This window comes from Hemitrygon akajei, chromosome 3, assembly GCF_048418815.1.
Source record: "Hemitrygon akajei chromosome 3, sHemAka1.3, whole genome shotgun sequence".
NCBI classification, from domain to species: Eukaryota; Metazoa; Chordata; class Chondrichthyes; order Myliobatiformes; family Dasyatidae; genus Hemitrygon; species Hemitrygon akajei.
Genome location: NC_133126.1, coordinates 31,901,303 through 31,928,095, shown reverse-complemented (window position 1 = coordinate 31,928,095; position 26,793 = coordinate 31,901,303). Strand labels below are relative to the sequence as shown.

The window sequence follows — 26,793 nt, the reverse complement described above, 5'->3', positions numbered from 1 at the left end:
CAGATTGGGTATCCTGACCCACATCTTTCAGATATTACCCATACAGGCCACACTTGAGAGACTTACGAGTGGCGATGAGGACTCAGACAGCAGGACAAGGCCACACCTATGGACTGCTTGAATAGGCCTCCAACAACATGTCATGAAAACTAGCTTATTTTAAAAAAAATTATAGACTAATTCAAAGCAAAACTACCATTATTTCACTTTTTTTTTTAAGGCGAGCACCCTCATACAAATGACTAGGACCAGATGAGACACACAAAACCTCGTGAAATACAAGGTGCTTCAGCTCAGCAATTTCTGGAGCACCCCAAAAATCAGTGGAGAATACCCCAGCTCAGAAAATGGACCCTTCTGCCCTGAGATCTGCAGCTTGCAGTCATTTAGTGACCAAAAGTCAAAGCAAATTTCATTATTCAATCCAGAACCCCCAAATCATAGAACCACAGAACATTACAGCACAAAAACAGGCCTTTTGGCCCTTCTTGGCTGTGCCAAATAATTTTTCTGTCTAGTCCCACTGATCTGCACCTGGCCCATATTCCTCCATACACCTCAGCCATGTACCTGTCCAAGTTTTTCCTAAATGTTAAGTGAGCCCACATTTACTACTTCATCTGGCAGCTTATTCCACACTCCCACCACTCTGTGTGAAGAAGCCCCCTTCAATGTTCCATTTAAACTTTTTCCCCTTCACCCTTAACCCATGTCCTCTGGTTTTTTTTCTCCCCTAGCCTCAGTGGAAAGAGCCTGCTTGCGTTCACTCTATCTATACCCATCATAATTTTATACACCTCTATCAAATCACCCCTCATTCTCCTACGCTCCAGGGAATAAAGTCCTAACCTATTCAACCTTTCTCTGCAACTCAGTTTCTCAAGTCCCGGCAACATCCTTGTAAATCTTCTCTGCACTCTTTCAACCTTATTAATATCCTTCCTGTAATTCAGTGACCAAAACTGCACACAATACTCCAAATTCGGCCTCACCAATGCCTTATACAACCTCACCATTACATTCCAACTCTTATACTCAATACTTTGATTTATAAAGGCCAACGTACCAAAAGCTCCCTTTACTACCCTATCTACCTGTGACACCACTTTTAGGGAATTTTGTATCTGTATTCCTAGATCCCTCTGTTCTACCACACTCCTCAGTGCCCTACCATTTACCTTGTATGTTCTACCTTGGTTTTTCCTTCCAAAGTGCAATACCTCACACTTGTCTGTATCCCAAGGACTTTCTACTTCCTGACTGGCTACATCACTGCCTGGCATGGGAACTGTACTTCCCTTAATCACAGGACTCTGCAGAATGGTGTGGACAGCCCAGCACATCTCTAGATGTGAACATCCCACTATTCAGGACATTTAGAGCAATAGGGTACGTAAAAAGGGCCCAAAGGATCATTGGGGACCCGAGTCACCCCAACCACACACAGTTCCATCTGCTAAAATCCGGGAAACAGTACCACAGCATAAAAGCCAGAACCAACAGGTTCCAGGACAGCATCTTCCACCGGGCCATCAGACTGATTAACTCACACTGACACAACTGTAATTCTCAGCTATATTGACTTTTGCTGGATATCTTACTGTACATACTATTTATTACAAATTACTATAATTTGCACATTCAGATATGTAACGTAAAGATTTTTTCTCCTCATGTTTGTGAATGATGCAAGAAATAAAGTCAATTCAATTCACAGTTCAACAGACAGTACTATCACTCATTGCATAAAAAAATATTAGCATCAAACTAGGAACGCCAAAAGTATTCACTAAACCTTAATTTGGTGAAGTGATAAAGCACAAGGGGTCCTGCATGGACCAGTTTGCAATGTACAATGCTCACCTGCATGTGCTCACTGATTTCAGTCAGAACCTTCCGAGCCACCTTAATGCTGTTTGTTGCCATGTACTTGCGTTTAAGAATGGCAAGAACAACGTCAGGGCTTGGCACTGCGTCTACAATGTCCGTTGGAGGATTCATTTTGGGGGGTCCCCTCTTCGAGCCCTGAAATGCACTCAGTTTCATGTGGGACACTGTCTAGGGAAAAAAGAAAAGAACATTTTTAAGGAATCCACTTTCTAGTAAGCATTTTTGTCTGCAATCAATGACAATTTTGTTCAGTGCCAATGCTTTTCTTAGAGTCAGAAGGCAAGAGTCCCAAATTCACTAGGAGATCTCCTAGACCGTATTTAAATCCAGAGAATTATATTGACAGCACTGTGCCAGTCACAGATACACATCGGGTAGGGCATATACAACAGGGATCACAGCAAAGTCTACTTTAAACCGAACAAAATTAATCTACAGAGAAAAGGTGCAAAGTGCTGAAGAAAGAACAGTAACTTCTCCCACTGAAAGCAGAACAAGTTTTCTCAGAAAACTGTAGTGAGTGGAGGACGATTACCCAAATCATCACATCATCAAGTCTGCTGATAACCCAACAGTCATCGCCAACAACGATGAGGCAACCTACAGAGGGGAGGTGGAAGAGCGCAAGGCCTGGTGTCAGCCAAATAACCCATTCCTCATTGTCAACCAGACACAGGAGATAGTCATCGACTTCAGGAGAAGTTCACCACTCATATCACCATTATATCAGCAGCACAGCAGTGCAAACTGTAAGCAGTTTCATCACTGCACGCTAGGGAAACTGCACCGCAGGGACAGGAAAGCTCTACAACAGATAATCAAAACTGCACAACGTCTCACCAGCACACTTGCCATCAAGGACGTATATACAGAAAGGTGCTGGAAAAAGGCCAGAAATATCATGAAGGAGCCCTCCCACCCTGCTCATGGACTGTTTGTCTCACTCCCATCAGGGAGGGGGCTACGCATCATCCATGCTAGGACCACCAGGCTCAGAAACATCTACATCCCCAAGCAGCAAGGCTCAGCAACAACCCCCCCCCCCCCCCACTCCTTACCACCACTACTTTACCATTTCCCAACAGAGGCAATTTATGTACAGACTATCCTGTGCCCAGCGTCACTTTATGGACAATCGACATATACAAGCTATCTTATTTATGTTTATTGTTTTTTCACTATAGTGTACTTTATCTTATTGTGCAAACACGAGGAAATTTGCAGATGCTGAAAATTCAAACACACACAAAATGCTGGTGGAACACAGCAGGCCAGGCAGCAGGGGAAAATCACCAATCACCTTTCCAGCTCTTAGCTTCATCCCACCCCCTCCGGTCTTCTATCATTTCATATTTCCCCCTCCCCCCATTACTTTCAAATCTCTTACTATCTTTCCTTTCATTAAGTCCTGACGAAGGGTCTCGGCCCGAAACGTCGACAGCGCTTCTCCTTATAGATGCTGCCTGGCCTGCTGCGTTCCGCCAGCATTTTGTGTGTGTGTTGTTGCTTATCTTATTGCGTTTTTTTTCCATGTTGCAACGGACCTGGAGTAACACATATCTTGCTCCCTTTTAGACTCATGTACTGGAAATGACATTAAACAATTTTGAACAACTACTAATAGAACATCTGCATCCTCTACACAAGCCTTCCCATCAAGTGCTCAGCAGCATATTCTTCTATTCTCCATCAGGCATTTAAATACCCCTGCCCTCCCCCTTTAAATGTGTAGATACCAAAGCACTTGGGCTGGCATTCCAATTTCAATCACTGACACAGTTTCTACAGAATTTCCTATTGCATTTTATAAACCTCTACCTCTGGGTTCTGGAAATGCCTTCAAAATCGGAATCCAGTTTAGTATCATTGGCATACATCGTGAAATTTATTGTTTTGCGGCAGAGGTACATTGCAATACATAATAATAAAAGCTATAAATTAAATATACGAATTAAATTGCGTAGTGCAAAAAGAGAGGAAAAAGTAGTGAGGTAGTGTTCGCAGGTTCATTGTCCATTCAGAAACCTGATGGCAGAGGGGAAGAAGTTGTTTCTGAAACACAGTGTGGATCTTCAGGTTTCTGTACCTCCTCCCTGGTGGGAGCAATGAGAAGAGGACATGTTCTGGGTGATGGGGGTCCTTAATGATGGATGTCACTTTAAGGCACCGTGTTTTGATGGTGTTGGCTGAGTTTACAACTTTCTGCAGCTTTTTCCTGATCCTGTGCATTGGTCTCTCCATACCAGACGATGATGCAGCCAGTCAGAATGCCTTCCATGGTGCATCTGTAGAAATTTGCCAGAGTCTTTGGTGACATACTAAGTTTCCTCAAACTCCTACTGATATATTGCCGCTGTTGTGCCTTCTTTGTAATTGCATCAATATGTTGAGCCCAGGATAGATCCTCAAGAGATATTGACACCCAGGAACTTGAAAGTGCTCAGCCTTTCCACTTTTGATCCCTTGATGAGGATTGCAGCGTGTTCTCTCAACTTACTCTTCATGAAATCCAAAATCAATTCCTTGGTCTTACTGACATTGAGTGAAAGGCTGTTATTGCGACACCACTCAACCAACTGATCCATCTTACTCCTGTATGTCTCCTTGTCACCATCTGAGATCCTGCCAGCAATAGTTGTGTCATTGGCAAATTTATAGATGACATTTGAGCCAGTCATAGATGTAGAGACAGTTGAACAGTGGGCTAAGCATGCATCCTTGAGTTGCAAAAGTGTTGATTGTCAGCAAAGAGGAGCTGCTATTACTGATCTGCAAACAACATGGTCTCCTGATGAGGAAGTCAAGGATCCAGATGCAAAGGGACCATAAGATATAGGAGCAGAATTAGGCCATTTGGTCCATCGAGGCTGCTCCGCCATTTCATCATGGCTGATCCATATTTCCTCTCAACCCCACCTCCTGCCTTTTCCCCCCATATCCCTTCATGCCCTGACCAATCAAAAATCCATTAACCTCTGTCTTAATAAAGACTTGGCCTTCATGGCTGCCTGTGGCAACAAATTCCACAGATTCACCACTCTCTGGTTAAAGAAATTCCTCCTCATCTCCGTTCTAAAAGGATGCCTCTCTATTCTCTTAATTAGACTCTTCCACCATAGGAAACTTCCTCTCCAAATCCACTCTATCAAAGGAATGTACAGAGGCCCAAGTTTTGGAGCTTGTTGATTAAAATTGAGGGCATGATTGTGTTGGCATAGCTGTAGTCAATAAACAGAAGCCTGATGTAGGTATTACTATTGTCCAGGTGATCCAAGGCTGAGTGGAGAGTCAGTGATTGCATCTGCTGTAGACCTATTGCGGCAGATCCAGGTCCTTGCTCAGGCAGGAGCCGTCTCTGGTCATGACCAACCTCTAAAAGCACTTCATCGCTGTAGATGTGAGTGCTACTCGGCAATAGTTGTTGAGGCAGCTCATCGCACTCTTCTTAGGCACTGGTGTGATTGTCGCCCTGTTGTAGCAGGTGGAGCCTTCAACAGTAGCAATAAGAGATCGAGGAGGTCCTTGAACACTCTCTCCAGGTGGTTTGCACAGGTTTTCAGATACACCATCAGGGCCTGGCACCTTGCAAGGGTTCACCCTCTTGAAAGATGCTCTGACGTCAGCTAAGAGAGAGATCACAGGGTCACCAGATGCTGCAGAGATTTGCTGTATTCCCCTTTCAAAGTGTGCATAAAACGCATCGAGGTCACCTGGGAGTGAAGCATCACAGCCCTTTTATATAGTTCGGTTTCACTTTGTAGGGAGTAATGACCTGCAAATCCTGCTAGAACTGACATGCATCCAATTCCATCTCCAACTTCAACTGGAATTGCTTTATTGCCTTTAAAATTGCCTTCTGTAGATCATACCTGGACTTCTTGTTTAGTTCTGAATTACCGGTCCCGAAAGCCACTGATTCAGTCATCAGCAGATGACAGATTTCCTGGTTCATCCCTGGCTTTTAGTTTGGGAATGTCCGGTATGTTCTCAAAGGCACACATTCATGCACACAGGTCTTGTAGTCAGTGACAACTGTGACATATTCATTCAGACTCAGATGAATCCCTGATTATTGTCCAGTCCATCAACTCAAGGCAAATCCTGTAGGCACTCCTGCACCTCCCTTGACCTTACCTTCTTGGTCCTCACCACAGGTGCTGCAGCCTTTAGTCTCTGCCTTTACACGGGGAGTGGAAGTGCAGCCAGGTGGTCAGACTTCCCAAAGTATAGGCGTGGGATGGCATGGTAAGCACTCGATTGTGGTATAACCACAGTACAGTGGGCACTACAGTAGCGCAGCACTCAGTGTGGTGCTATTACAGCTGGGGGCATCGGAGTTCAGAGCTCAATCCTAGCATCTTCTGTAAGGAAACTGTACGTCCTCGCCGTGGAATGTGTGGGTTTCCTCCCAGTCCAAAGTTGTAATGGTTAGGTTGATTGGTTATTGTAAGTTTTCCTGTCAGTAGGCTAGGGTTAAATTGGGGTTGCTGGAGCGTCACTGCATCACTAAGTAAATAACAATGCTCAAGTGTGTTGGCTCCTCAGGTTCCACGGGTGGCAGTTGTTCTGAGACGTCTCCAAGCTGGCTCCCGCACTGACAGAGAAGCATCAGGGTGCCTGCTGATTACGGTGCGCAGCTCCTAGTGCCTGCCTGACACTGGCCTGAGGCGGAATGCACACCACGACCAGGATGATGGCACTCGGCTGATAAAATGGACTGTTCCAGATCAGGTGAGCAGGTCTGAGGCAGAACTGCAATGTTTTGTGCAGCACGATGAGTTAATCATAAAGCATACTTCACCTCCTCCGCCTTGAAAAGACTGACCTGTCCTGTCTTTGTGGAGAATGCTGAAACCACCGAGCTACAGCTCTATGTCCGAAATGGCGGGGAACAGCTTAATGAAGTGAACATTGAGGATTTCAATAATACTTCTGCTTTGGAAAGGAATGCCAAGTAATTGGGAATGGAAATCCAATGGCTGGGTTGATCCATCATCGTCCTCTTCAAAACATTTTACAGAAATTACATACTTAGCCACCCTTCCTGACAAAGAACTTGACACGTATATTATCTAAGCTGAAGATCTAGGCTGCCTGAAAATTGCTCAGTCTTCTACTTTTCAGATCTGTCTGCCTCTGAAATATGTGACACCAAAGAAAAATAAGGAAGTAATATTTGTAATTTACTTCTCAATTAAAAAATGGTGCTTAGTTGTACATCCTGATTAAATTCAATAGACTGCCCCTTACACAAAGTACAAGGTGAAAGAAAATAAGAGCAGGACTTCTATAGAGCTTTTTAAAAACAAAGTTTATAACCTGGCACATTCAAGTTGGATTCCTCAGCTGGATTAGAAATAATAATGATCCACCTTGCCCTTTAATAAAATGAATATTGAGGATTTCTGTACTGCTTCTGCTTTGGATGGGGATGCCAAATAATTGCGAATGGAGATCCAATGGCTGGGTTGGCCCAACATAGTTCTCTTATAGAAATTACATATTTAGCCTCAGAAAAAAAAATGGGATGTTTTCAGCTGGATCTTAAAGTTCTACATTTGAAGTGGAAGGCAGATTAATGAAAGGAGGACTGGAACAGAGTCACCTGCCCAGAAACAGGCTTTTCAGCCACTGAGTCCATGCTGATCATGAAGAACCCATTAATCTCATCGTTTAGAAAGCTGTGCACGTGTGGAATCATCACCGCATTGGTTTTCAAATGCACAATAAGAACACAAGGTGGTGTGGTGACATCCGCACTGGGCTCTGAGGCAAGTGATCGGGGGTTCAAATCCGGCCAGCTTGCTTTCCATCCGTGCTGGGTTAAGCCTTGAGCTCGCAACTCGGCCCCACAAAAAAAACAGACAAACACCAAAGCAGCAGCCATTGCCGCCCAACACACAAAGAGAAACTCCAGTAACAACATAGCTGCTGACCAAAAAAGAAGATGGAAGGGTAATGGTGGAGAGGGGCAGAAGGGGCAAGTAAAAGAAAATTAAGTTTTTTTTAAAAACAAGTAACCAGATGAAAAGCAACGGGCTCATCTTCTCTAGCCGCCTTTTCCAAGAGAGACAGTAACGTTATTGCCCACAAGTGGAATCCTCACCAGGTTCCCATACTCCTGCACGTGGCTTGTGTTGGTCCTCCTCTTCACAAGTCTGAACTGATGATGCAATGATTCTCTCTTCAGGTCCTCCTGAAAAATGAAGGAAATGTGAATGGAACTCCTACAGCAAACAAATGTCAGCAGATCAGTCTTCATTGTGATTGGTGGCTAAATTCTGGCCTCTAACAGAATCCCAAAAACTTACTGGTATAACAGCATACAGAGCAAGAAAGTGCAATCAGTTGCACTTTAACGAATGGCAACCTATTAATTTAAATATTTTGGAGTGCTAAATAACTTTCCATTGTAGCACCTTAAGTTTTCTCACTTATAATGGATCCTCTAATTATCCACTAGAATGTTTTCAGAGCAAGACCTTTTGTGAGACAGTGCATCATTGCGGCTTCAGTTTTCATATCAAGAAAAAATTCATTTCCCTATTATTTACACCGAGCACTGTTCTATGAAATAATGATAAATAGTTATTTAATACCTAAATTTTCAGACATCACCACATTAGTTCTATTCAAGCAAATGTGTTTATTCCAAAATCCTGACAATGAGAGGAGATTTACAAAAAAATATAAATAAAAGATTGACGCAAATGTTGGCAGTACCCGAGGGCCTCTCCTGAGAGAGAGGCTGGGCAGGCTAGGAGACTGGGGGGTGGGCCTTGAAGAGAGGTACAGGTATGATAAATGTACCCAGTCTTATTCCCCCATTGAAAGGGGATCAAAAACTAGAAAGCATAGGTTTAACGTGAGAGAGAAAAGATCTAAAAGGGACCTAAGGGGCAACTTCTTCATGCAGAGGCCTGTGTACACATGGAACGAGCTACTGTAGGAAGTGGATAAGGCATGTACCATAACGGTCACAAGACATTTTGACAGATACATGCACAGGGGAATATGGGCCAAATGCAGACAAGTGGATCTAGTCTAGACAGGGACCTTGATTGGCATGAACAGTCTGGGTCAGAGGCTGGACCTTTCCGTGCTGTGTTATTCTACAACTATGAGATATGGGTTGGATCCCAATTATTAATGCTGCTAAGTGAAAGATGAACATTACAAGGAATTAAATCAACTATAACAAATAATATGGTAATATTTAAGTTTTTCTACATACGTTGTCAGAGTCTTCCATCCACACGACACTGTACACATCACCCAAGTAGGTTTGTCTAAGTTCATCATAATAACAAGCGTAAGAGGATTCCTCTGGATTGGCAGCAGTAGTGGCAAACACTGTAATTACAAGTGGTAGAGTTCAATAAACCAAGGAGTAGTGATCAAATTTAAAATGTCAAGTTTCTTTATTTTTGACAAACATTGATGGAAAATTTTACATGAGCTGTGCACATTAGTTTTAATGCCAAGACAAGTGCAAGCTGACACTGTTAACTCAAACTTTAGCCATAAATAATTTGTTTATCTCACTCTATAAGTTCCATTTCTACAATAACTTTTGTAGAATACAGCCATGGTACTTCACAGGGAAGAAACAGTCACTAAATATTCGTCTAGCACACAAACTTGAAGGAAATTCAGAGTGACAGTTTTGAGGGAACTGCAGGACTGGACAAAGACAATATTAAGAATATTAAAAACAAGAATAAAAAGTATCATTTTGCAGAATTATAAAATAGGACATCAAAACAAGCAAATTCTCTGTGTAACACGCTGCAAGGATTCACTGCTAACGTAATGGCTTCTCTGTAGTGTTCACTGCTGAGGTAACGGTTTCTCTGTAGCAACAATGTTTGGGTTATGGCTGGAGATAACAGGACTGTGATATGCACGATAGCCAGTCAGAGATTGTTGCTCTGTCTTGTGAATCTGGAAGGATGTTTTTTCACGGTCTTTGCTGAGGAGAGATGAAGCGGGAAGACGCGTGTGGAGAGAGCTGGTAGACCACCAGATGGAGTGGACTGGGATTGGAGGGTCCGAAGGTCGGCGATGCTCGGAGGAGACCGATGGTGGAAGAATGACTACTGAGCCAACGCGAACTTTTGACTTTTCCTTGAATTGGTCCCTTTTTTTAATTTCATTACAAACCCTATATTAAGATTCATAAAGTTCAATCATTTAATTGCATATGGTGTACTGTCTGATATTTTGCATTGTGGGTTCGTAACTGGGTGGTACATTACACAGCATCCACACAAATGTGATTTCCCCGTTTGGCAGGGCCAGAGGCTGCTTCCCCTAGACGAACACGAGCTGGGCGAGCCTGGGGGTTACATCTGGATAGAACAAAACTCACATTCCAATAGAATAAAATGGAGCTTGATGGCAAGAAGGTAGAATTTTTAGAGAATTGAGTCTAATGCCTTATTAAGCATTGGATGGTATACAATACAGTTCATTGGCAAAGCAGGACTGAAGATCAGGCTACTGCTACACAAGAGTTGTGGAGGTTGGGGGAGGTGGGGTCACCATAAATAAAACAAAGGATGGCAATGGGCTGGAATGTAAAGTTTTATACTGTAGGTAACAGATTCAACATTCAGGTCAAATATGATGATATAGTATTAATGGTAAGACTCTTGGCAGTGTGGAGGATCAGAGGGATCTTGGGGTCCGAGTCCATAGGACACTCAAAGCTGCTGCGCAGGTTGACTTTATGGTTAAGGAAGTGTATGGTGCATTGGTCTTCATCAACCATGGGAATGAGTATAGGAGCTGAGAGGTAATGTTGCAGCTATACAGGTCCCTGGTCAGACCCCACTTGGAGTACTGTGCTCAGTTCTGATCCCCTCACTACAGGAAGGATGTGGAAGCCATAGAAAGGATGCAGAGGAGATTTACAAGGATGTTGCCTGGATTGGGGAGCATGCCTTATGAGAATAGGTTGAGTGAACTTGGCCTTTTTCCCCTTGGAGCGACGGAGGATGAGAGGCAACCTGATAGGGGTGTATAAGATGATGAGAGGCATTGATCGTGTGGATAGTCAGAGGCTTTTTCCCCCAGGGCTGAAATGGCTAGCATGAGAGGGCACAATTTTAAGGTGCTTGGAAGTAGGTACAGAGGAGATGTCAGGGGTAAGTTTTTTTTTTTAAAAAAACACGCAGTGAGTGGTGAGTGCGTGGAATGGGCTGCTGGCGACAGTGGTGGAGACTGATACGATAGGGTCATTTAAGAGACATCTGGACAGGTATATGGGGATCAGAAAAATAGAGGGCTACGGGTAACCACAAGCAATTTCTCAGGTAAGGACACAGCTTTGTGGGCCAAAAGGCCAGTATTGTGCTGTAGGTTTTCTATGTTTCTATGACATTGAACCCATGAGCATTACCTCACTACTTGTTTTTCCCTTCTTTTTGTGCTCCATATTTAATTTCACTTTTTAAATATGTACATTTCCTGTAAATTAAACAGTTTTTATGTATTGCAATGTATTTACAAATTTCACAACATATGCCAGTGATATTAAACCTGATTCTGATTCCTGTCCATGTACTTTTCCAAATTTCTCACAAATGTGGAAATCAAACCTGCATCTACTACATCCACGCTCCACCGGCCTGAGTGAAGAAATCCCCCTCATGTTCCCCTTAAACATTTCACCTTCAACCCTTGTATGTTTCTCCACGTAACCTTCCTCACCCCGGCTAATCAAATACCTTTTAATCTCCACCTTACATACACCTAATGACTTGGCCTTCACAGCTGTCCACTGTAACAAATTCCACAGATTCACCACTGTCTATAGAAATTGCTCATCTACATTCTAAATGGACATCCCTCTATACTGAGGTTATGCCTTCTGGTTCTACACTCTCCCCACCATAGGAAACATCCGCTCCATGTCCGCTGTATCAAGGCCTTTCACCAACTGATGAGATCTCTTCTGATGCCCACTGGAACATCTCAATTCCAGCGAGTACAGGCCTAGAGCCATCAAATGCTCCTCATACGATAACCCTTTCATTCCTGGAATCGTCCTCATGAATCACCTCTGAGCCCTCTCCAACTTCAGCACATCCTTTCTGAGATTATGAGGTCCAAAACTGCTCACTATAACTCTGCGATCTCACTAGTGCCTTATAAAGCTTCAGCATTACATCCTCACTTTTATATTCTAGTCCTCTTGAAATAAATGCTAATGTTGCATTTGCCTTCCTTACCACCGACTCAACCTGCACGTTAAACTTTCGGGAACCCTGCACAAGGACTCAAGTTCCTTTGCACCTTGGATTTTTGAATTTTCCTCCCCATTTAGAAAACAGTCTTCACTTTTGTTCCTTCTGTTAAAGCGCATGACCATACACTTTCCTGACACTGTATTCCATCTTCCACTTTTACACCTATTCTCCTAATCTGTCTAAGTCCCTCTGCAGTTTCCTCGCTTCCTTAACACCACCTGCCCCTCCACCTATCTTCACATCGTCCACAAACATGGCCATAAAGCCATCAATTCCATCATCCAAATCATTGACATACAAAACAAAAAGAAGCAGTCCCAACACTGACCACTCCAGAACACTAGTCACCAAGCAGCCAATCAGAAAAGGCTCTCTTTATTCCCACTCTTTGCCTCCTGCCAATCAGCCAATGCTCCATCCATGCTAAAATCTTTCCTGTAATACCACAGGCTCGAAGCTTGTTAAACAGCCTCATGTGTGGCACCTTGTCAAAGGCCTTCTGAAAATCCAAGGATACAACATCCACCAATTCTCCTTTGTCTATCCTGCTTGTTATTTCTCCAAAGAATTCCATCAGATTTGTCAGGCAAGATTTTCCCTTAAGGAAACCATGATGCCTATGGCCTAGTTTGTCATGTGCCTCCACATACCCCGAGACCTCATCCTTAATCAATTCCAACACCTTTTCAACCACTGAGGTTGGACTAACTGGCCTGCAATTTCCCTTCTTCTACCTCGCTCCTTGAAGAGTGGAGTGACATTTGCAATTTTACAGTCCTCCAAAACCATGCCAGAATCCAGTGATTCTGAAAAATTATTACTCAAGCCTCCACAGTCTATTCAACTACTTTTTTCAGAACTTTGTGGTGTAGTCCATCAGCTCCAGGTGACTTATCCATCTTCAGACCTTTCAGCCTCCCAAGCACCTTCTCCCTAGTAGTAACAATTACACTCACTTCTGCCCCCTGACCCACTCAAACTTCGGGCACACTGCTGGTGCCCTCCACACCCAAGACAGATACAAAACACTTATTTATTTCATCCGCCATTTCCTTGTTCCCCCTTTACTATTTCTCCAGCATTTTCCAGCAATCAAATATCTACTCTCACCTCTTTTACTCTTTATATCTGGGAAAAAAAATTGGCATACTCTAATATCATTGGCTAACTTACCTTCATATTTTCCCTCCTTACGGCTTTTGACTTGCCTTCTGATGGTTTTTAAATGCTTCCCAATCCTCTAAACTCCTACTAATCTTTCCTCTATCATATGCCCTCTCTTCTGGTTTATTGTTGTTTTTGACTTCTCTCGTCAGCCACAGTTGCGTCACCCTGCCTTTGGAATACTACTTCTTTGGGATGTATCTATCCTGCACCTTCAGGATTTCTCCCAGAAACTCCAACCATTGCTGATCTACCATCATTCCTGATGGTGTCCCTTTCCAATCAACTTTGGCCATCTCTTCTCTCAAGCCTCTGCAATTCCCTTTACTCCACCGTACTACTGATATGTCTAACTTCAGCTTCTCCCCCTCAAATTTCAGGGTGAATTTTATTATCACTGCCTCCTAAGGATTCCTTTACCTTAAGATCCCTAATCAAATCCATTTCATTACACACACCCAATCCAGAACAGCCTTTCCCATCATGGGCTCAACCATAAGCTTTCTCATAGGTATTCTACAAATACCCTCTCTTGGAATCCAGCAACAACCTGATTTTCCCCAAATTACCTGCATATTGAAATCCCCTATAACCATAACACTGCCCTTTTGACATGTCTTTTCTATCTCCAATTGTAATTTGTAGCCCACATCCTTGCCGCTGTTCAGAGGCTGTGCACGACTCCCATCAGAGAGTTTTTAATCCACAAGGATTCGACATCTTTCTATCTAATGTCCCCACTTTCTAATGATTTGATATCAGTTTTTACCAACGGAGCCAGCCCACCCTCTCTGCCTACCTGTCTGTCTTTTCAATACAAGGTGTTAAGCTCATAACTATTATTTTCTTCCAGCCACAGCTCAGTGATGCCAACAATGTCAAATCCTACTCTCTCACTGCACTACAAGATCATCCACCTTATTCCCCAAATTGCATGCATGTTACCACCTTCGGTTCTCTATTCATCACCTTTATCATTTTTACCCACGTTACACTGAAACTCATCCCACGGACAGCAATTATCTGCTTGTCCTCCCTGACAGTCTCACTACACACTGCCTCTGCTTGTATACCAAATGCTTCAGCCTCAGCCCTATTGCTGTTTCCCATCACCCTGATAAATTAGTTTAAACCCTCCCCAACAGCTCCAGCAAACACACCCACAAGGATATTGGTTCAGGTGTAACCAGTCCCTTTTGAACAGGTCACACCTTCCCCGGAAGAAATCCCAATGATCCAGAAATCTGAAACCTTGAGCCCCGCACCAGTTCTTCAGCCACATATTAATCTGCTGAATCATCCTATCCTTACCCTCACTGGCACATGACACAGGCACAATCCAGAGATTACTACCCTGGAGGTCCTGCTTTTCAGCTTTCTGCCTAGCCCCCCTCTTTTCGGGACCTCCTCCCTTTTCCTACTCACATCACTGGTGCCAGTACGTACGATACCTAGACTTTCGGCAGCTCGCACTCCCCCATTAGAATGCCATGGACCCGATCCAAGACATCTGACCCTGGCACCTGGGACGCAGAGTACCATCCTCTTTCACACCCATAGGATCTCGTGTCTGCTCTCCAACTATGGAATCCCCTTATCACTACTGCAGTCCTCTTCTTGCACCTTCCCTTCCAAGTCAGAGCACCAGAGACACGGTCACCGTCACTCCCCTGGTAGGTCGTCCCCCTCAATAGTATCCAAATAGTTATACATATTATCTAGGGGAACAGCTACAGGGTTACTCTACACTGGCTGCCCATTTCCTTTCCCTCTCCTGACGGTCACCCAGGTGCCTGCCCCCTGTAACTTAGGGGCGACTACCTCCCTGTAGCTCCTATACATCACCTCCTCAGTTTCCCAGATAAGGCCACGGTCATCGAGCTGCAACTCCAGTTCCTTATCATGCTCTCCAAGCAGCTGCAGATGTGGTTATTCAGGAGGATAGAGGTCTCCCAGAATTCACACATCTCACACACAGAGCAAACCACAGACCCTAGAGCTATTCTCACTGCACTAAGAATGCAGAAGCAGCAGATTACCTCACCGAAGCCTGTTAAGCCAAAGCCTCCCCATTCTAACACTGGTCCATTCACACGATGGTTGCTCCACATGTCCCTACCTTATTTTTATTTGCCCTTGCTAATCAATTGTGTTTCAATTGGGCTGCTGGAAAAAGCTTGTGAATGCTCCTTTTTAAAATCTCTTGCCCTGACTTATGTGTAGCCTTCTCTCGCTATTTGATTGAGCCAAAACTTTCTCACACTCATTTTTCCAGTTTTGGTGAGATTGTGAACCTGAAACAACCCTGTTTCTCTTTCCTCCTGAATTGGTGAGCATTTCTAGTATTAAAACTACTTCTTTCCTTTCCTATTTTCAGTATGTGCAGTTTATAAAATTGAGAAATAACAGAACCAGAGATATTATTGAGGGGTGTTGAAAAGTCAAGCCGCAAGCAAGCAATATTAAAATAATAAAAGCTGCTCTATTCTTTGACTGATTTTATGAAGATTAGAAAAAAAAATGGAGCTACATCAAATAACACCGTCATAAGTGCTTGCAGGTGATATCACAAGATGAACTGGTGATCTTTTTACAAATAGAAAAATATTTTTTAATTTTGTTTTTGCATTTGAAGGCTGAAAGATCTGATAAATCTGAAGGACTAATGGAGGACAAAATTGTGAAACCAGGATGTATGGAAATGGCCATTTAAGTGGGGGCAGAAAAACACACAATCAGAACAGGAAGATATTATTAGGTGATAATAATCTAACAAAATAACGTATTATTTCTAACTTTCATACAGTCAGTTAAGAAAGGAATACAGACCCAAGCAAGAACATCTAATGCTCATTTAAGATATTTGGAAAATTAAATCAGTAAATTAAACAAAACCTTAGAAACCTTTTTGACAACACACACAAAATGCTGGTGGAACACAGCAGGCCAGGCAGCATCTATAAGGAGAAGCACTGTCGATGTTTTGGGCAGAGACCCTTCTTCAGGACTAACTGAAAGGAGAGATACTAAGAGATTTGAAAGTAGTTGGGGGAGGGGGAAATGCAAAATGATAGAAGACCGGAGGGGGTGGAATGAAGCTAAGAGCTGGAAAGGTGATTGGCGAAAGTGACAGAGTTGGAGAAGGGAAAAGATCATGGGACGGGAGGCCTTGGGAGAAAGAAAGGGGGGGGGGGAGGAGAGCAACAGAGGGAGATGGAGAACAGGCAGGGAGAGAGAGAAAAAAACTAAATATGTCAGATATGGGGTAAGAAGGGGAGGAGGGGAATTAACGGAAGTTAGAGAAATCAATGTTCATGCCATCAGGTTGGAGGCTACCCAGCCGGTATATAAGGTGTTGTTCCTCCAACCTGAGTGTGGGTTCATCTTGACAGTAAGAGGAGGCCATGGATAGACATATCAGAATGGGAATGGGACATGGAATTAAAATGTGTGGCCACTGGGAGATCCTGCTTTCTCTGGCGGACCGAGCGTAGGTGTTCAGCAAAACGGTCTCCCAGTCTGCGTCGGGTCTCACTAATATATAAAAGGCCACACCGGGAGCACCGGACGCAGTATACCACACCAGTCGACTCACTGGTGAAGTGTCGCCTCACCTGGCCTGGCCTGCTGTGCTCCACCAGCATTTTGTGTGTGCTGTTTGAATTTCCAGCATCTGCAGATTGCCTCGTGTTTAACCTTTTTGACACCAGTTTTAATTTTAAGCTTTTGCCATGACTGCATGCTATAACATGCAATAATTATCATACCATTAATGTCTTCTGGCAGGTCCACCATCATTGATCCCGACTCACAAGCTTCAATATAAAACACCATCTGTGGAAGCAGTTTAATGGGCCATTAAACAGGAGGTACAGCAAACACAGTTTATTACTTCTCATTAAACGTTAGAAGAGGAATCCAGAGCCATTATCCGTTACTAAATTGGAAAGCTACAAGAAACAGTGTTGTACAAAAAAAAAAATGCAGTAGTTAAGCAATAGGAACCAAACTAAACCACAGTGAGTAAACTTACTCTAAAAAGTATTCTGAACATTGCACAAGCACTAGATGCATAACAAAAAGTCTGCGTATTTTGTTCTGCTTCTAACCAAAAAATAAGCACGTAACTGCTAAAGTGCTCGAGATTATGGAACAAATATCCAGCAAACTGATTCATCCCAACATTTGATTTTCAATTTATTTTGCATTGTTTTATTCCAAGAGTGTAGAGTGGTACGTAATTAAAATTCCACCCAGTGCTTAAACTGGATCGGACCGAACACTGATTGTCAGTGAGTGGAGCCATTAGCAAATCGCAGAATGGTTTAAATCAGCATTCAAAAGAACATAACGGTTTTAAATCATTTTATTTAAATGCAGGGATTGCTAATAAGCAAAGGAAAACCCGGATGCTTAAGTTTATTCAAAACAATTACTATTTTCCCTATGGCTTTGATCCAACCAGAGATTAATATTGATGCTCATAGTTTCTATATGCAGGAAAAAACTATGTTACTTTGTAAATACTGCAATTGCAGTATGACATTAAAAAGGGAAATGCACCTCCTTCATTGTTCTTTATTTATTCTCACAAATTTATACTGGCATTTATCTCAGAAAAATAGTAAAGAATCACACACATCTTTTTTTTGTTCAGTTACTCATTTAGGTAACAAGAAGCTTGCACAGGAAAAACAAGTGCAAAATAAACATAATGGCTGTAACAAAAAGAAAGTAATTTCAAGGAGCATTGCCGAGAACCTCCCTTTTGCAATCCAATAGTGCTAAGCAGTTGGAAAATATGACTCCCTCCTAATGGAACAATTTTGTGGCTATTTCTGCAAGTCTTTGTAAATAATAGGAAATGACATTTACTATAGGGATCAGGGAATTTAAAGTGTTCCTAAGAGCAGCATTCTAAAGCTGCATTAGAGCTATATTATGTTAATGTAATTACACTGAAGCGTCCTTTATTGATTTCATTGTAGAAGTAGGAAAAAAAATGGGAATTTTAGATTTTAAAGAAATCAGTTCTCCCCTCCAGCAGTAATAGGCAGATAAATGTTGCTATGTAGCCTTGAGATTCGCTTTGCTACAAAGTGCATGTTTCTTTAAAAAGGCAAACTTTTAACCCAAGTTGTAAATTTCCTTCATTCCCTTCTCCAGCCTGATGAAATTCTGGAAGCTGATAGTACCTTATCGTATTTCCTGTGCCTGTACATGTATTGGATGGTTTTCTGCAGGTCAGCCACTTGAAGCTGAAAAATACAAAAGTCATTAAATACTAAAGTCCAATTAAATACTCTAAAACCAGAACCAAAAATCAGAACAGTGCGCAGAGGGTGTAGACACAAAATTTGTGTCCCTCTTCTCCCCACATCAGGACAAAACAAAATTTTCTACCAATGAGACTATTTGATACAAGTCCAAATGATCACTTCAAATCTCCATCAAATAATACCGTCATAGATCTATGCAGGCGAAATCACAAGGATGAATTGGGGATTTTTTTTACTTTACAATTTAAATAGAAAAACAATTTTGTTTTGCATTTGAAGGCAACAAACCAGATTAAAATCAAGAACAAATTTAGGAAACCAGGATGTGCCAAAAAAATCCATTAATGTGAAAAACCACAATTTGAAACAGGAAGACACAAAATGCAAGATAACGTGATAGAAATACGCACTAGAGCACGCTGTGTTCACAATATAGCAACTGAACTCCTCCTCTTAAAGTTCTTTTCCGAAGTTAACTGTCACTGAATTTCCGATCTATGTGTAAACATTGCCACTATGTGTTTTTGGACAAAATCCTCTGGTAAAGTCATTAAGGGAAAAAAAACTTTTTCATATATCAAGTCCACAGCAGTCACTGTAAGACCTACCTATTCAGGCCCTTTCCCTCACACTTTGCAAGTAACTCTGAATCCCTTACGAGTCTAACCAAATCACTTCCAAAAGCCCTGCTTTACTTTCGTTCCATCATTCCGATAGATAATACAGAGTGAGCATTATTGTTAAGGCGACAAAAGTTGGAACGCCATAGGCCTGAACAAATTGTGATCTTTTACATTTTGGTAGATTGAGTTAAATGCAACTGAGTAAACAGCATTTTGAACAGTTCAGACCAGGGGTTCCCACCCTGGAGCCCACAGACCTCTCAGTTAATGGTAGCAAAAAGCTTGGGAAACTCTGGTTTAGACAATGAACACCTTTAATTTATGGATCAAGGGAATTAATAAAGTTTAGGCGAAGTTACTCACATCATCATTGGGAAATGCCAGTATTCCATCTGCTCCATGATCAGCAAAGTAAACAAATACGTGATCTTTAGGGCCACTGCCAAAGCAAACAGAACCTCAAGTCAGTCATCAGAGCTGATCAACAGGCACAGCTCATAAAGCAAGGACAAGCCACAAAATAAAAAAAAGCAGCTTTGAACAGGTGAAATTTCGACAAATATCCTTGATATTATTGGATAAAAATTAAGATTGTTAAATTATTCAAGATGATTTTGAATTACAAAGAGTTCAAATTCCAAAATAGACTTCTATGAAAAGGCATAGTTTCAAAACTTCACCTGTTAGTTCCACAACTTGTAGTTCTGTACAAATACAACTTGGGAACAAGGCAGCAACATAAAAACCAATTGTGAACCATTTTAAAAAAAACACGAAATAGTGGCAGAACTCAGCAGGCCAGACAGCATCTGTGGGAGGAGGTAATAACGACGTTTCCGGGTTGTGGCCCGAAACGTCATTATTACCTCCTCCCATAGATGCTGTCTGGCCTGCTGAGTTCTGCCAGCATTTCATGTTTTTTTATTTATTTCCAGCATCTGCAGATTCACTCGTGTTGCCTGTGAACCATTTAAGTTACGAATGAATTTGTTCAGGATTTTACCTAAATGTTTTCAGTTTTCAATGTAAAGAACAGTGCACAATTACAAATAGTTGTAGCAATTCTGTGCTACTCAAAGTACACTGATGGGAGGCAGTAATCTACTGTATAAATTCACCAATAATACCACTGTTGCTGGCAGAGTCTCAGGTGTCAAAGAGGAGACAGATAGGAGTGAGTTGGATCAGCTGGTTGAATGGTGACCCAACAATAACCTTGGACTTAACAGCAGTAAGGCCAAGAAATTGATTATGGACTCCAGGAAGGGAAAGTCGGGAGGACATACACTAATCCTCATTGAAGGGTTGGCAAAGGAAAGGGTGAACAGCTTCAAATTTCTAGGCCTCAATGTCTCAGAGGATGTATCCTATCCTAGGCCAATCACATTGATGCCATCACGACAAAGACACACCAGCAGCCATACTTCATTAGGAGTTTAAGGGGACTGGCATCTCAAAGACTCTTAATAAGTTTCTGCAGATGTACTGTGGAGAGCATCCTGACTGACTGCATTGCTGGCTGGTACGAAGGCGCCAATGCAAAGGATTCTAGACTATTCAGAGGGTTGTAGACTCAACCAGCTCCCTCAAGGTCACAAGCATCCCCACAATCAACGACATTTTCCAAAGGCAGCGATGCAAGGCGGCGGCAGCCATCATTAAAGACCCTCACCATCTGGGACGTGCCCTCTTCTCATTACTACCATCAAGGAGGAGGTAAAGATTAGCTTTATTTGTCACATGTACATCAAAACACAGTGAAATGCATCATTTGTGTCAAATCAACAAGGATTGTGCTTGTTCCTTTTTTTCCTCTCTTTCACCCCATCTATCCATTTATTGCAATTTACAGTAATTTGCTATGGCTTCCATGGAACAATAAAATTTCATGACTAACAAAAGAAAATCTGCAGATGCTGGAAATCCAAGCAACACACTCAAAATGCTGGAGGAACTCAGCAGGCCAGGCTCCACGGAAAAAGAGTACAGTCAACGTTTCGGGCCAAGACACTTCGGCAGAACTGGACAAAAAAGATGAGTAGCAGATTTTAAAGTTGGGGGAGGGGAGAGAGAAACACAAGGTGATGAGTGAAACTGTGGGGGTGGGCGGGAGGATGAAATAAAGAGCTGGGAAGTTGATTGCTGAGAAAGATACAGGGCTGGAGAAGGGGGAAGTCTTATAGAACAGGACAGAAGCCATGGAAGAAAGAAAGAGGAGGAGCACCAGAGGGAGGTGATGGGCAGACAAGGAGATAAGGCGAGAGAGGGAAAGGAGATGGGGAATAGTGAAGGGGGGGGGGGGGGGAGGGGGAGAGATTACCAGAAGTTTGAGAAATCAATGTTCATCGTTGGAGGCTACCCAGACAGAATACAAGGTGTTGTTCTTCCAACCTGAATATGGCTTCATTGCGACAGTAGAGGTGGCCATGGATTGACATATTGTAATGGGAACGGGAAGTGGAATTAAAATGTGTGGCCACTGGGAAATCCCGCTTCTGGCGGGTGGGGCATAGGTGCTCGGTGAAACGGTCTCTCAATCTACGCTGGGCTTCACCAGTATACAGGAAGCCACACCAGGAACACTGGACACAGTATATGAGCCTAACAGGATCACAGGTGAAGTGTCAACACACCTGGAAGGACTGTTTGGGGCGCTGTATGGTATTGAGGGGGGAGTGTATGGTAGTGAGATGGGTGCACCTTTTGTTTGAAGGAAGTGGGAGGAACCAAAGAAGAAATTATCAAGAGTGAGGACAGGTTCTGCAAGACAGGGAGAGTGGTGGTGAAGTTGAACTGGTTGGGTCTGGTGTCCAGAAAGAAATGGGGAACTTTGAGGCCTTCCTGGTGGGGATGGAGGTGTATAGGGACTGGACATCCGCAGTGAAAGTAAAATGATGGGGGCCAGGGAACTTGAAATCATTGAAAAGATCCAGACTGTGCGAGATGTCTGGATGTAGATAGGATGGGGCTGAACCAGGGGATGCTAAAGCAGAGTCGAGGTATGCAGATACAAGTTCAGTGGGGCAAGAACAAGCTGAAACAATGGGTCTACCTGGACAAGCAGGTTTGTGGATTTTGGGTAGGAGATAGAAATGGGAGGTGCAGGTGTGGGAACGATGAGGTTGGTGGCAGTGGATGGGAGATCCCCAGAGTCAATAAGGTTGGTGATGATGTGGGAGGCAATGGCTTGGTGCTTCTTAGTGGGATCCTGTTCGAGGGGCAAGAAAGAGGGGGGGTGTCTGACAGTTGGCTCTGGGCCTTAGCAAGGTAGAGGTCAGTCCACCAGACTACTACACCATCCCCCCTTATCTGTGGGTTTGATGGTGAGGTGAAGATTAATGAGGAGGGAATGGAGAACAGTGCATTCAGAAGGAAGGAGAGAGAAGTGTTGAAGTCGAGACGGTTGATGTCTCGTCAGCAGCTGGCAATGCAAAGGTCCAGAGAAGGCAGAAAACCAGAACAGGGTGTCCAGGAAGAGGAGGAGGGTTGGAGATGGGAGAAGGGGTTATTTGTGTGGGCTGGAGAGTCCTTTCTAAAGAAGTAGGCAAGGAGACGGAGATGGGGAAAGAAGAACACAGCATCATGGTGGTGCAGAACACACCAACAAAGGTGAAGCCCTTACTGAGGACAGAATGTTCTGCCTCAGAGGGAATCATGAAGACCCGGCAGGGATGAGAACTGGGATGGTGGGGGGGGAGGAGAAAGAGAGAAGGGGGTTGGTAGTGTCTGAAGAGGTGGGGTGCTCAGAGATGGTGGAGTGAGAGGAAGATAGAGTCTCCGAGGGACCATGACTAATGTCAGTAACAATACACCAGATTCTGAACCAGCTACCCATTACTAAACATTTATTTTTGCCCTTTCCAAAAATAATATTCTGGGCTGGGTATTTTGGAGTGAATGATAATGTCCCTATGCAAAATGGAACTCTACCTCTCCAAAATAGTACTCAATTCCTCACCAGGTGAAATTCAATTGATAGACCAAGTATTTATAGCCCTCTTTCCATGGTTTAGCTTGCCAGTGCATTGATTAATGCACAAGTGATGTGCTCAAATTAATAATTCAGTAAAATACAGAAAGCAGGAATTCACAGGGCCAATATTTAAATAATGCTCCACTGTAGGAGAACTTTGCATTTATGCAAGGTCAATGAAATATAATATGAACAATTCCAGCAATATCCTCTGGCACATCAAGGGTGCACAAGGAAGCAGCAAGCTTAGCTGCTGCCTCACAGACCCAGTGACCCGGGTTTGATCTTACAGTGGAGCTTGCATATTCTCCCTTTGACCACGTGGTTATTTGCTGGGCACTTTGCTCTCCTCCCACATCCCAAAGATATACTGGAATGCTATTCAGATACTGCCAACTAACACTAGTGTAGATGGCTGGCAGGCACTGATTGGCATGCAAGAAAGACAAGGTTATTGGGAAAGAAGGGTGCAGGAGAAGGGGAAAAGATTGAACTAGAGAGCTGGCAGAGATCTGATGGACTGAATGATCTCATTCAATATCATAAAGTAGTACAAATAATGTGAAAGAGGCAATGCCATTATCATTATACACAGAAGAGCCAAATCTATTTTTAGTGAATTACTCATAGAAAGATCATGGATGGGAATGGACACTGTACAAGACTGATTAAAGACCTACATTTGTAGATCATCGACACAAAATTAAATCTTGCCAAAGTACTACCTTTTCAAAACCTTGCCAGAACCTTTTCCTCTTACAGCTTCTTCATCTCCTCGGAGGACAGCCAAAAACACTTCTGGGGTCACATTCTGTATGGCAGTAAGAGAGAGAAAAGAGGTGAACTGAGTGGAAGAGTTTACAATGCCTGCTTGATGCTGGGAATTTTCACTCTCCTCACAATGACCCCCAAATCATTCATAACCTGTGAAGATGCTCACAATTTCAAGAAGCTGAGAATGTATCCAATGGACTCACAAAGAAATTAAATTCCCTATAGTGGTATTGATTAGGAGACAGGTTTTGACCAGGACACTCTCCAGCCATCCTTTTAAGTCCAAATTGAATGAAAGGGGGAAGTTTAATGCCACATCCGAAAGCATAAGTGAGAAATTGTATCACCAAGTTCAAGACTGACACAGATGGGCAAGGAGAATGTTACATCCAAGAGGATGAACATCACGCAAAGTGCTTATGAAAAAGGGGGGCTTAGCGAAATAAGTATAGATTGGTGGATAGATATACAGACTCCCGTTCTCAAAAGGAACACAGCCACTGGGGCAATACCATTCCAATGCGGATGAGGAATTTGGTATCCAGGAAGGCTGCTCAACTCACTCTTTGTTGAGAGCCAAGCGCAATATGCAATAGGACCATTTACTGCATTCACATTTGCAATTCCTATCATTCAAAGCAGAGCAACTAAATTCTCAAATTCAACTGCAAACACTTTATTTGAACTTACAACACTTAAAAGTTTATTCCTATGTGGAAAGCTTTAAACCTTGATAGACATTGAAAATTCCTCATGTGTTTACTGTTCACATGCAAGGACACACCGACTTTGAAAACATTGAATGGGTATCCAACACACGTAACGGAGAATTTCAAGATTAGTTCAAAATGGTTACCTCTTGAATGTAATCCTTGACCACACCTTTGTATACATCTGTGCCATTGGGTTGATTAATAACAATACCTGGTGTAGGATTGCTGTCGAACAGGCAAAATAGACATATAGGCTATTCAATCGCTGTAGATTCACAAATGAAATTTCTGCAATAGTTCTTTAAATATACTTACTTTGAATTCTGGGCCAGGTCATCATACATCATGACAATAATTTGCTCATCTGGAATACCATGTGAGTGGACAATCTGGTAGGCATGGCATATATCTGCCTGGTTATGGTGCAAAAATCAGCCCCATTAGACATAAAACTTCAATTTTAAGATGCATAAAAATATAAATAGCTTAACCATTATATGTAGCAGAATATACTATTATATATGCATTCTTATATTAGTATATTCTAATATTTAATATGCTATTATATCCAAAAATATGGGTACTAAATGTGTATGCTCAAGAGTGGAAATGAAACAATGAGTTGATTTATTTTTCTGTGAGATAGAAAACCAAAGAAATGATGGTACAACCTCAAGGTAACAGCAAGGTGAAGTAGTGTCCAAACACAAGTAACCAAGGGTTAATCCTTTACTATCTTCATCCTCAATTACAAAACAGTATAGCTTGCAGGTTACAAAATAAAGCACAACATTAGATTGCTAATACTACACACACTCCCTTTCAGCTTGGCTGCCCAGTGAAAAACAGGGGCACTGGCTTTACCTCAAAGTGTATGGCGCACAGGTATTGATCTTCTCCCGGCGTTAAAGATTAATCTGCAAAATACTACTGCATCAGCTGTCTCTTTAATGGAAGAGGCTTGCTTGTGGAGGAGGACAAAAGGAGAACAAGCCTGCTGGAACAGGCAGCATCTGTGTAGATGGGAGCCAAACGGCAAATCTGGTTAGTGACCCATCATCTCTAGGCTGGGGAAAGGGGAGGTTAGCCTGGGATGTTAAATCATTTTTCTCCCCATGGATGCTTCCCAAATTTCTGATAGTTCAACATTTTCTGTTGCGTTTCAGAATTCCAGCATCCTTTTTTTTCATAAAACATTTCAATCCTTGGTCTGTTCTGGTCATTTTTTCCTCTTTCTCCACAGTGGCTGCTTGACCTGCTGAGCATTCCAAACATTATGTTTTACATCAGATTTCCAGCAACTGCTATGTTCTGTATCCAGCAGACTTGTTCTGCTTTCTCTCGATTCATTTTCTATCTATGCTTCCTCCAGACAGATTGGCAGCCTTCTGCATCTTCTCCAGGTTTACACCCCCATCTCCAATCTGTCATCCAGCTTTGTTTGATCTCTGCCCTTTGCCAAACATTTATTATTCCAGATCCTTTCCCTTTTGCGCAGCTCTCTAATGACTACCAGTTTCAACCAAAGGTAATTGACCTGAAGCATTGATTCTGGTTTCTTTCTCCACAGATGTTGCCCAATCCAAGTTTTGAAAAGATTTCCCTGTTTTTATTTGCTGTAGAAAAGTAATGTTTAAAATGCTGAGATAACAGAAAACCTATTTAAGCTAACGTGTTTGTAAAAAGAAAATCACACCATTTGTTTAAGTTACCCCTCCCGATTTCCTCCAATGATATCTTTCTGCCTATATTCATTCTCACCGACAATCAGAGCTTCAAGTTTCAGAAGCTGTAGGACTGTAACCAATTACACATCATGATGTGGAAATAGACGACAGAATTTTCAATGAAGAGTGACAAGTAGCAAGAACTACAGGCACACAAGCCTAATGAGTGTTCAGAGGGGTCAAAAACCGGGGCTGCAAAGTAAGAATTGTCCAAAGTGTTTCTTCAGCTTTTGCAACCAAACATTAATATTTTAATTACTTGGTACTGAGGCATGTTTAATTGGTTACACTCCATTGTATCAATCATTTCATTCCTACTGCTGTGACCAATGCACATTTTTAGCAGGAAAGGCTAATTGAATACAATCCCAAAACTATAAGCTTCAGTCAAAAATGT

At 42.6% G+C, this 26,793-nt stretch overlaps 1 protein-coding gene across 4 annotated transcripts in view; it reads right to left on the bottom strand.

Annotated features, from left to right (window-relative positions):
• lgmn (legumain) overlaps positions 1-26,793 on the bottom strand; it is a 48,893-nt gene that overhangs the window by 4,561 nt on the left and 17,539 nt on the right. For all 4 annotated transcript variants that reach the window (XM_073039491.1, XM_073039492.1, XM_073039493.1 and 1 more), the window contains 9 exons: positions 24,985-25,082; positions 24,813-24,894; positions 23,908-23,993; positions 19,573-19,648; positions 18,503-18,565; positions 17,075-17,141; positions 9,125-9,243; positions 7,997-8,086; positions 1,864-2,058 (listed from right to left, as the gene is read on the bottom strand). In XM_073039491.1, the coding sequence (XP_072895592.1) occupies positions 1,864-2,058; positions 7,997-8,086; positions 9,125-9,243; positions 17,075-17,141; positions 18,503-18,565; positions 19,573-19,648; positions 23,908-23,993; positions 24,813-24,894; positions 24,985-25,082 (876 nt within the window). The remainder of the gene's footprint in view (positions 1-1,863; positions 2,059-7,996; positions 8,087-9,124; positions 9,244-17,074; positions 17,142-18,502; positions 18,566-19,572; positions 19,649-23,907; positions 23,994-24,812; positions 24,895-24,984; positions 25,083-26,793) is intronic.